We start from the raw sequence: 12,092 nt of genomic DNA on the forward strand, positions 1-12,092 counted from the left end.
CCAGACAGGTTTTGACCACAATACAGTTCTATATAACCTCACCAAATGATTTGAGTTATTTCAAAAGTCCTCAAACCCTATAACAGCAAAAGAAACGTAACCCACAAAGACACTGACCAAGCAAATACATATAATAAACAATAGGATCGAACTAATTCCACGTGTTTCCAACTAAATCTCACTCTCCTTCTCAAGCTCTCTCTCTCTCTGCATGCACACACATACACATTCTCCCACACACAGAAACATACAAGTGCACAGAACTTTGTGTCAACACTGCCCGGCGACTATATATAATAGTTTCTCTAGTGAAAAGCCATATGACATTTCTCAGTAGCGTGCAATTTTGCTGTTTTTGAAGCAGTTTAACTTAAACAAAACAGCTCTGCTATTAATAGAGATGCACAGAATCAGGCAATCAGGTCAGTCTGCATATCCATGGCTCAAGCCTCTGTTACTAGATCTAAAATTACATTTTGGAATTAGCAACAGAAGGGTGGGGACGAAATGCGTAAGAAAGTGATCCTACACACCAGAGCAACAAAATGTCTGAACAATGTACAATGTCTTGATGTGTGGTAACTGCAGAATAAGCAGAATAATTATCTCTGGGACATCATTTAATTATTAGAAAAAAAAGAAAAAAAAAATTATATATATATATATATATATATATAATTTTTTTCTAATAATTCAATTGACTGTTTTCAGTTATTCCTTACTTATTTAACAGGTTCAATTTTCATATTTTGCAATGCTTATACAACGGTGTACAAAGAAAACATGCAATAAAAAAGAGAAATATTTAAGCTACTGCACTATTTCTAGCTTGTAAATCAAATGAAATTCATTTGTGTTCAACAAAGATTGGTTCAATGAACAATTTAGGTTAAACATATTCTGAGAAAGAGTTGAGAATGAAGTTGCTTCTGCATGTGGCATTGTTAAAAATGTTTAAAAAAAAACTAAATTCCCCATGGAAAATCGATACTGTAATTTGGGTCAGTAATCAAGTCCCCATCATATCGATTTTTTCACTCCCCGATGACCCTTAATGTCATACTATCCTTTAAACAAGGCTATTTAGTCCAACTTAGATTATAACGCTATCTATAATTTTTCAAACTCTGCACTCACTGCCAAAAGAGAGAAATCTGAAAATATCTGCCTGAAAGCAAGCTCATTTTATTTGGGACTAGCTCTATTTCTGCAATCAGACAGAGAAAATAATTGCTGCTGACAATTAATCTGTCTTTATACTTGCTGTTTCATGTAGGAAAAAGGCTCTCGGTCAATAGACACGACATTTTTTTCCTCCCTGACTGGGGAAGAAGGTTCTTTGTCTTGCCCGTGCGGTCAGACAGATGTGAAGGCAATAAAGAATGAGCCTGGATAAGTTGAAAGAGAGAGAGAGAAATGATGTTTGTCGCGGTGTGCTCGCACCACAGGAGCAGGCCTCACCGGATTGAATGAGAGCGGTGGAAATGGGCCGCTTGATTCTCGATTTCATACTTTTCGGCTCCACAATCAATTCTTTTTAGCCCAAACTGTCTTTAGATTTACTTCTCTGGTTGAGTGAAATGAAGAAGCTTTCATTAATCTTTCAGATGCCTTACATTAAGACAAGGTTCTCGCATGAACAATGTAACAGCAATTAAAAAGCCCATTAATCTGCATTACAGCTATTAAAGATGCATGTCATTAAAGGGGAGAGAGTTCAATCCCGCACTTACCCCTGTTCCTAAAACCCCTCTCTCCAAAAAAACGGGAATAAGAATGAGACGGGGAAATAAAAAAATAAATAAGACGGAGCAATTACAGCCTGGCATTGCACTTTGTCATCAAATTAGTTTGGAGTTTTCAAGCAAATGGCTCGGCACTATTTGAGCCCCTCTCGTCACTTTTATTATTCATCGAAGAAATGTGGGAGTCAGGACCTTCTAAATGACTTTACCCTCTTGTGGAGTGCTGAAGCCGGTGGCGAGCGGGCTCTCGCTGCACCCGGCCTGAGTGCACGCCGTTAGGGTAATACTGTAGCTGCTAAAAGGAGCCAAGCCACTTAAAGTGCCTGCGAAAGAAGAGAGGAAGAGAACGTTACAGAGAGCAAGAGGCAAATGTCATTCTTTTCTCTTCCATATTTCAAAAAGTGGGCCTCCCCAACTCTGCTTCTAAAGACTTAATGCAATGGCTTTTCAAACACAGCATAATATAACCATCACTTCTGATAATAGGTCTGGATTTAAAAAGGTCTTTATTATCAAACAGTAATATCTCCTATTAATCTTACGGATGGAAAGTGATGCAGCCTTTGCTTTTCAGGATATGGGACACTAATGACGTTATTTAATGGATAAAGTGGCTGATGCTATTTAAAGGGGGGTTTCTTGCGTGCTGTGAAAGTCACTATTCAGGCCTGCTGTGATCAATATGACTCATCGCTCAGTACTTTACTCATTAGTGGTTGTTTGTGAAGATGTTAAAGACATGGCCTAAGTTCAGTAAGGTTTGTTCTCAGCCTGTGCTTCACTCTTCAGGTTTGATAGGATCAGAGACATCCAATCAAATTATATTCTGCCAATAAGTCAGTTAAATTAGGCCCTCATCCTCCATTAACACGAACAAAAAAGATTTAAAGTAAAAGGAAATATGGCCCTCTCTACATTAACAATAAGAAAAAACATGGTTTGTGTTAGTCACAATTCATTTTGTACCATGAAATGTCAGTTACAGGGTGCATTAACCATCCAAATTGCATTGACCTTTAGAAAACAAACTTTAAAACAATAAATATAGTAAACAACAGTTCAGCTATGATTTATGAATTACAACTGACAACCCCAGCAAGTGCAGCTTTTAATTCATCTATATATTTTTTTAATTTGTCATCCAAAAAAAGAAGAGGCAGGATCCATTTAATGGAGTGTATGAGTGAATCTTTGGCTGGCGTCCACTGTATCCATGTAGCAGACAGATTTTGGAAGAGTTGGAAGGTAAACACCCCAGCCGAGCCATAATTGGCCAGGTAAGTGTAACTTTTTTTTGTCAGACGTCTTTTAATTCAATTAAGAGCCTGACCTGCTCTCCTCTCGTTACCCACTCATTTGCTTTCGGAGTTTTTATCTGCCTGTGTAATTCTGCTTTTTGTGTCACAGCTATCATAAATTAGTGCGGCTTAGGCTTGCGCAGGTTGAAGCGTGCCAAGAACAAGGCAAAAAAAAGGGTCTTCTTGTTTCGCTTTGCCCGGAGACAGAATCTAACCACAGTGATTGGTCATCTGAGAACGTAATCGTTGTTTCAAGATCCTCATTTGTTCTTTGAAGTAATTTCAAGTAACCAAGCAGATTTTCAGTCTATAAACTTGCAATGTCACATAGGGAACACTGTCCTGACTACAGATCGTCTGGAGCATTATTGCATTTTGCGTTTAAAGGGATAGCTCACCAAAAAAAAAAAAAAAATCCCTCATGTCATTCCAAACTTGTATGACTTTATGTCTTCCAAACAGCGCAAAAAAAGAAAAAAGATATTTAACTGAATGGGACAGGGAATGGGGCACAATGAATATCATGCTCAAAAATAATCAAACCATGGTCATGAATAAACTTAAATTCTATAAAAAACAAACCACTTGGACATTCTGTCACACAAGGAAATGTGCTGAACTGTATTGAATGCCCACTTGTAATGTATGTCAAATCTTTACATTCAGTACATTTTTATGTGTTAATTCAGTGTTCACTTGCATATAAATATTTGATTATGTTATTTGATTACATTTAAAGGTAATACATTTTAAAGGTACTAAATTACAACATCATTACAAATGTGTAATTACAAAAATATTGAAATACAAGTTTATACAAGTTTCAACATAAATGGCATTAAAGTATATTTTAGCTAGGCATTACATGTTTGTCACTGCATTAAACAGTACTCTTTAGCTAAATTGCAAAGACATTATAAGTAATAATTATGAAATTACATACAGCATAAAGATGTACTTAAGTCATGCAGAACACTTACGTTCAACTAATTACATTTAATATAAATTTAAATGATATATTTTAATTTATATTTAAGTGCTCAAAACATTTAGTTTGTTCTTAAGTATATTGTTTTAAAGTATATTATTTCTATAATAATTACTCGTAAAAAAAAGAAAAGTGTACTCATTTTTCACAAGGGAACAAAGGAAACAAAGTCAGATGGGTTTCGAAACAAACAAGGGTGAAAAAAAAAGACGACAACTTATTTGAACTATTCCTTTAAAGGTGTTTTGGACATTTCACACAGGTTATGGTCAACTAAAATAATAGCCAATTCAAAATCAACGTCTTATTTATTCCCTTTGTCAAGCTATTAAAATGGTACAGAGTTCTCTGAGAGCCCAAACAGAACATGAGGGTTAAAAGGTGTCAGAGCCAAGCTCCAGGCGGACAGTGTGGCCCTTACCTGTCAGGTGCTGAGAGTGGGGGAAGGTGGCGCTGATGGGGGACGAGGAGGGACGGTCCCGGCTGTACGCTTTCAGTACGTACTTCTCAATTACACCTCTGACCTCCGCCGGCTCCTCCCAGCTCACCTCCACGCTGGAACCATTTACACTCCCAACTCTGGAGGGAGGCAGCACACTTTGTGGAACTGTACAGGAAATAATAGGTGAGAGAGACACATGGAGAAGAAAAGCGAGAGAGAGAGAGAGAGAGAGAGAGAGAGAGAGAGAGAGAGAGAGAGAGAGAGAGAGAGAGAGAGAGAGAGAGAGAGAGAGAGAGAGAGAGAGAGAGAGAGAGAGAGAGAGAGAGAGAGAGAGAGAGAGAGAGAGAGAGAGAGAGAGAGAGAGAGAGGCAAAGTAAGGGGGAGGAGAGGAACGAGAGTGTGAGAATCCAATTGGGAAAGAGAGAAAGTGTGTGTCAGGCCAAAGAAAAGCAGCACACACATTCCTCACTTTTAATAGACACAGTAAATCATATCTAACCATTAGCATAAATACAATTTATTAGAGTTGTAACTTTTTCAGCACTGATTTAATATGACTGTACATCCAGCGTTCATTCTGGGCTATATTTCACGCCCATCAAGCGACGGCTTTCTTTCTCTCCAGGATTCACATTTTAGGGGGCATAAATAAAACAGTCAAACCTATGCAGAAATGCAACAAGCATCATTTATGTTGTGTCACGGACTACAGAATCTCTTTAACACTCGTTTATACAGTCAAAACAAGCAAGACAGCAGACGTGTGTGATATATCCACCACTGGAAAGCTGGTCTGAACTCTAATTCGGTGTATACAAATTTAAGCAGGAAATCTTTGTGATTCATCATCAGCACCAACAGCGCTGGTATTACAAATTACAAAGGTGTTTTGAACCAAATAACACTGCTGTTGAACAGCAAAGAGCAAATGTGTAACTATACAAAGAGCGGAAAAGAAATCTGACAGAAGGAATGCAATTAAAGACAAAAGTAAAAAGGGTCAATGAATTCATTACTGTGCTAATACTGTCAAATACACACAAGGTTAACATAAACACAGCTGGTTATGTCTAAAGTGAAAGTAAAATCTGCATGTGTCTATATATGAGATGCAAGTCGTGAAAACTTGTCCTTAAAGTGACAGTTCACCTCTAAAATTATGTTAATAAAACAACAAAAGACAAAGAGAAAAATCACTCACTGCTATTGAATAAATAAATAAAAACTTTATTACGGTGGCTTTTAATCAATCTATATTTTATATCGAAGACTATGTAGTGTTTTAATTTTATATTTATTCATTCAATTTCATACTTAAATGTTGCTGTACAGCTCTGAGCTGCCACTGTAAAAATCTCCTTAAACTGGAGTGTATGAGTGTATTCCTTACATATTATATATATATATATGTGTGTGTGTGTATATATATATATATATATATATATATATATATATATATATATATATATATATATATATATATATATATATATATATATATATATATATATATATATATATATATATATATATATATATATATATACAGTATATCATCTGTGAGAGGCCTAGGACCAATGTTCGTCAGTGTTGGTACAGGTCAGTGCTCGTGACGCTTTGCAGACTTTTTGTGTGCGTTAATGTGTTTTGAAGGAGGCGTGGCTTTGGAGTTGCTAAGAAAGGAGGGTGGGATCTCGATATTGTTAGCCTCTCCGATAACTGCCTACACTACGTTTAAGCATCAATTTACATATCTAAACCTCTTTGTTTTAATATGGACACTATCAACCTCTCTCTTTCTCTCCTCCACACTGTAATAAAGTAGTGTGTGTGTGTGTGTGTGATGCATGCTCTTACAGAGAGGTTCACGATAAGCTATCTCCAAGCAGATCTCATCTCATTCTTGACTGCTACATATATTGTGCAGATAAGAATAAAATGGGTTGGCCTGAAAACTATGACACAAACAAATATCAGTACAGAGCCTGTAAGGCTAACTTGTAGTCCTTTTTGTTTTAGGTGTGAGAATAAGAGTGTCTGTGCTCAGTGTAGATGACAGTAAAGTATAAATAGTAACTAGAATAGACAGTATTTTTTGGAAACATAAACATAATAATCTGTATTTACTAAGCAAACTATTCTTTAAATTGTACATTATGTATTTAACTACAGTAATTACACTTTTTTGGTAATTACATTACTGGTCAAAGGTTTGGGGTCGGTAGGATTTTTTTTATGTTTTTTGAAAGACCGTTAGTCTCTTATGGTCACCAATTCTGCATTTATTTGATTTTAAGAGTTTATATAATGGTGAAATATATTGTGAAATATTAATACAATTTAAAATTATTTATATTTTTTAAAATATTTTATTCCTGTGATGGAAAAGCTGAATTTTCAGCAGTATTTAGTGTCACATGGTCCTTCAGAAATCATTATAATATGCTGAGACCGTTAATATATAATTAATATAATATAATATAATATAATATAATATAATTAATATAATATAATATAATATAATATAATATAATATAATATAATATAATATAATATAATATAATATAATATAATATAATATAATATAATATAATATAACTTGAGACCGTTTTTACAAGGAGGGACAGAGCAGTGTAGAAAAAAGGTAAAATATATGAAAAATTATGCAATTTTTTAAAGACAAAGCATGAACACGTTACAGTGCACCCCGCAAACACAATCAGGCTTTTGAAAGAATGTGTTTTACCACCCCTTTCAAATGTTTTTACTGTCGCTTTTGATCAATTTAAAGCATCTTTGCTGAATAAAAGTATTAAAAGTATTTAAAAAAAACATCTTACTGAACCAAATCTTTGAAAGCTAGTAGGGTATATTATATACTGTATATTTAATCTCATTAAGGTAAGTATAAACAGTACATAAGTACTGTAGGGTTCTACCAGTGAGATGAAAAGCCTAACTACTGATATTTAAATATTTATTGGCACCTGTCCTACCTGTCTCTCTGCTGCGTCCCCGCTGCCACGGCCCGGCTGTCCAACCTCCTTCTCCCGATGCCATCACTCTGTACAAATACTCTGTAAAAACACACCCACACACACACACAAATTTGCTTTCTCCAGACAATTCAATATAAAAAACAGCTTCATGTATTGACAATTTGAGTTATTTCAGTGGATATTTCTCTTGGTGAGAAAGTCTTTAAGTGTGTTGCGCAAATGCAAAAACTGTTTCCCTTCGCTCCATCTCCATTACTCACAAAAGAGAGACAACCTCGGCTATATTTGTCCGTGCACATTAGGTAAGGTGCAGTTCTCAACAGTTTTGCAGTATTGCTGATGAAGGGGACAGCAGTAGCTGTTTTAGATTTGACCTCTCTGTGCCCCTGGTGTCGTGTCTGTGTGCATTGCTAGACTGGACATATTATTTTGTTCTTCTGTTTGGTCTTTACAATAACAAACTCCAAGCAGAAAGGACAAATCAGGCCAAACAATCGCCTGATACAGAGGCAACACAAGGCCAAAATAGCTGCGGGTCAATGAGGCTTGGCTACCGTGCTGGTGGGGATTGTGCTTGCGAAAAGGGGTTGGATGCTGCTTTTACCCGTGAAGGGCTGCAGTGTCAGGTCCTCTGCGCTCCTGTCTCTGCCCGTGTACACCAGAATGGAGTCGTTTCCCCTGCAGTTAACGCTGGTGTCAGCTGACAGGCATCCATCCAGATTGACTCTGACAGCACTGCTGGACACAGCCGCCAAGCTTACGACAGGCCCGCGTGCAAATCTAACATCCCTGATGCAGCCGCCAAAACCTGCAGAGCAGCAAAGAAGAGGATGAAAGAGAGACAAAGACAGAATGAAAGAAAAGGGAGAAAGATGTTCGAGTCATATTCTGAATTGGTCTGATTTACCAGAGACAACAAAAACTGTCATCAAACTCGAGACAGAGTACATTAATATTTTTATCAGTTATGTAATTTTGAAACCATGATTTTATAACTATATGGGTCCAACGTTTTGTTCTTTCTTGTAAACCTATAGATTTTATCAGAGAAATATATAATGTTTAAAATGTATTATCAGAGGGGACTTCCAATTAAAATCGTGATTAATCGCATATTTTCATGATTTAACTCGCGATTAATCGCACATTTTTATCAGTTCTAAATGTACCTTAAATTAATGTTATAACAGTTTTTAATACTCTAATCAACATGGGTATTGACAAATATGCATGTTTTATGCAAATGTACATTTATTATTTGTAAAACCATACTCAAGTATCAAAGGTCACATGTTTTTCAAAGAACTAGTTCCTGTCTCTTAAGCCTAAGCCTAAAAATTCAGAATAAGCAGTGATTTCTCTAATTTTAAAAATATAAATAAAGGGAGTTTTTACATTGGCACTTTAATTCAGAACAGGGCACAGTTCATATAAAAAATGGGTAATGTGAAGCTGTCATGCAGATCTGTGAGCGCACCAGTACCACACCATAGCTGGAGGAGGTCCATATTACACGAGTAGGAATATAGTGTGGCCCCTTTAAGAGATGCGCTTTCCTGCCGGTATTTTGTGTGTGTTTGTGCCTAACTGTGACGCGATTCACATGAACAGTGTGAGAAACACGGATGTGGGAGCGCTCGTTCAGAAAAGTAACCTGCGTATTCGTTTTAGCCAACTGTAATGTATTTAGTTCAATAATAATAATAATAATAATAATAATAATAACATCTAATATATATATATTAGAGGTGGGCATAGATTAACATCTAGATTAATCCAGGGTCAGAATTTTGGAGCACTGTAATCAGTTTAAAAGACCAATCCGAATGAAAATGCTCCATATATTGGCCTCAATTGGAATAAAAATGCCCAAACCGAATGAAATTGTAAATGGTTTGAGAGGGTTGGGATAAACCTTTTCATGAACTGATCAAACAAAATTTCACCATGGCATGTAAACTACCCGATTACTGTTGAGTGTGCGTTGATGTGAAGTGATATACAGCGCGCGACTTCACTAAACACTTAACAGAGGAAAGTTAATATTTCTGAGAGGTAAACCTTTTATTTCCTAAGAAGTTGAGCTGAATATTGAAGAGTAAATGAAGAGTATTGAAAAAGGACTGAAAGTCAGCGGTCTATGGTCAGCACACTCAAACCCCAGATCGGTTTAGATAACGTCTCATGTAAACAATCTTTCAATTGGAACGACAAAAGTGTGCGTTTAGTCTGTACTCTTGTCGAGGTTTTCATTGGGAAGCTTCTTAAAAAAACATTTTCCCTGAAGCAAACCCGGTGGCTTCAGCATCCATGTTAGCACGTCACGTTTGAGTTGGTGGTAATTTCACACTTAGGCATACACACAGGTTCGAAGACTTGTTCTCGCCCCCTACAATGCAATTCGGCTAGGTATACATCCGCGCTAAAATATCAAAGTGAAAGTAATCATAGCTTGCGTAGTATAGACCCAGCTCCCAAACCAACTTTGAGAATAGCTTAATGGCAATATTTTTATCGCCAGATAAGACTTTCACATTAACTGAGAACTGGTCGCTCTCAGGAGCTTAGAGAATTGAAGCGTGGTACCATGATAGGTTGTCGCCTGTGCCGCCTGTTCATGAAGACCATTCGTGAAATTTTCTCACCACTAACTTTTCTACAGTCAACTATTAGTTATATTAAAACAAAGTGGAAGCAATTGGGAACAACAGCAACAGTGGGCAGAAGTCACCAACTTTCTGCAGCCAATAGCTACAGACCTCCAGACCTTCAGATTAGCTCAAGAACAGTGCATATAGAGCTTAATGGAATGGGTTTCCATGGCCAAGCAGCTGCATCCAAGTCTTACATCACCAAGTGCAATGCAAAGCGTCGGATGCAGTGATGTAAAGCATGCCGCCACTAGACTCGAGAGCAGTGGAGACGTGTTCTCTGGAGTGACCAATCACACTTCTCTGTCTGGTAATATAATGGACGAGTTTGGGTTTGGTGGCTGCAAGTTGAACGGTACTTGCCTGACTGCATTGTACCAAGTGTAAAGTCTGGTAGAGGGGGATTATGGTGTGTGTGTTTTTTTCAGAGGTTGAGCATGGCCCCTTAGTTCCAGTAAAAATAACTCTTAATGCTGGATAATTTCATGCTCCCAAATATGTGGGAACAGTTTGGGAATGGCCCCTTCCTGTTCGAGTTTGATGTGGAGGTACTTGACTTGCAGCTTGTTATAGCTGCAAATGGTGGGCCAACTCCATATTATACCATACAGATACCATACCAAATTCATGTGCATGTAAAGGCAGGCATCCCAAAACATTTTGCAATATAGTGTATTTATACAAATAAACCTGCAAGTGTCTCACCGTGCAGAAGGCTGTGTTTGTTCAGTGCTGGGTGCACAACTCCAGGTGGGACTCCCCCTACATAGAGCGGAGAGCTGATGGTCAGAGCGCCACCCATGCCCTTCCTTTCCTGTTCATATACGTCATTGAGGCCAGCACTCACTAACAGGCCTCTCTTCAGCACATTCAAACTGTTCCAGCCCCCATCACAGTACGACAGGCCCACCCATACGCTCAACTCTGCCATCTGTTCACCCCAACGCAACAGCCAGAAGAGAACTCCACCCTGCAGCTCCACCTAAATGACACACACAACTTTTACAATGATGTTTTGAAACACTGTAGATATTAATTTTAGCTTTTTTGTGTAATTATATTTATTTTACAAAATAATTAAATTGTAATATTAATGTTTAGATTTAAGCAAACTTACCAAAATGAAATCCTTCCCATCTACATCATAGGCAAACAATAGTAGCGCATTTAGCTGATCAGTTTTGAACTCAAATGATATTTCGAAATAATCTCCACCAGTGAATATTTCAGGCTTGACCTTCAAAAACCCTGAATATAAAAAAAAGAAATAGATTTGTTAGCTATATATATATATATATATATATATATATATATATATATATATATATATATATATATATATATATATATATATATATATATAAGCTTTAGACCATGTGAAACAACTTTAAATCAGTTAATACCATGTCCTAGAAAGTAGGCCCCATCTTCAGAAACAGCAGGACAGCCCTCCCAGCTCTCATAGGTCTCATGTTTTTCTAGTGCCGATTCCCAGTTCAGAGGCTCCCATTCTTCAGTAGTGCCACTGGATTTCTGCACCATCACATCCCTCAAACAACCAGCAAATCCATGTTTCACCAGCTTGGCTTGACCTGTATACATATAACAAGCACTTGCAACACAGAGTTCTACTGTCAGTTATCAGGACATTCAGAGATAAATTACCAGTGTCTTGTCTAAGAAGGGTGAAATTTTCTGGGATCCCTCCTATAAAGACGCCCGTATTCTGACCAATGATGGTGCTGCCACTTGTAGCTGATGCTGATCCTGTTGGAGGAAAAAATATGAGGAGATACCCCTGAGCATGTGCCAATGCTAAATCAATACAATAATGTTCTTCTGAGACTGTTCCTGGCTGGTCTAATAATCAGAGCAGGGCATAGCAGTATTTTACAACTTTATTGTTATATTTCAATGGTTTCAGTTGGTGCTTTAGAACAGATAAAGTCATTTAACTCTAAAAAAGGGA

At 37.1% G+C, this 12,092-nt stretch overlaps 1 protein-coding gene across 1 annotated transcript in view; it reads right to left on the minus strand.

Moving 5' to 3' along the window:
• ush2a (Usher syndrome 2A (autosomal recessive, mild)) overlaps positions 1-12,092 on the minus strand; it is a 274,001-nt gene that overhangs the window by 159,832 nt on the left and 102,077 nt on the right. The window contains exons 24-31 of the mRNA XM_067455206.1: positions 11,789-11,890; positions 11,527-11,715; positions 11,241-11,371; positions 10,829-11,105; positions 8,077-8,280; positions 7,470-7,550; positions 4,453-4,638; positions 1,955-2,068 (exon numbers count right to left, since the gene is read on the minus strand). Coding sequence (XP_067311307.1) covers positions 1,955-2,068; positions 4,453-4,638; positions 7,470-7,550; positions 8,077-8,280; positions 10,829-11,105; positions 11,241-11,371; positions 11,527-11,715; positions 11,789-11,890 — 1,284 coding nt within the window. The remainder of the gene's footprint in view (positions 1-1,954; positions 2,069-4,452; positions 4,639-7,469; positions 7,551-8,076; positions 8,281-10,828; positions 11,106-11,240; positions 11,372-11,526; positions 11,716-11,788; positions 11,891-12,092) is intronic.

This window comes from Pseudorasbora parva, chromosome 10 (genome assembly GCF_024679245.1).
Source record: "Pseudorasbora parva isolate DD20220531a chromosome 10, ASM2467924v1, whole genome shotgun sequence".
Lineage (NCBI taxonomy): Eukaryota > Metazoa > Chordata > Actinopteri > Cypriniformes > Gobionidae > Pseudorasbora > Pseudorasbora parva.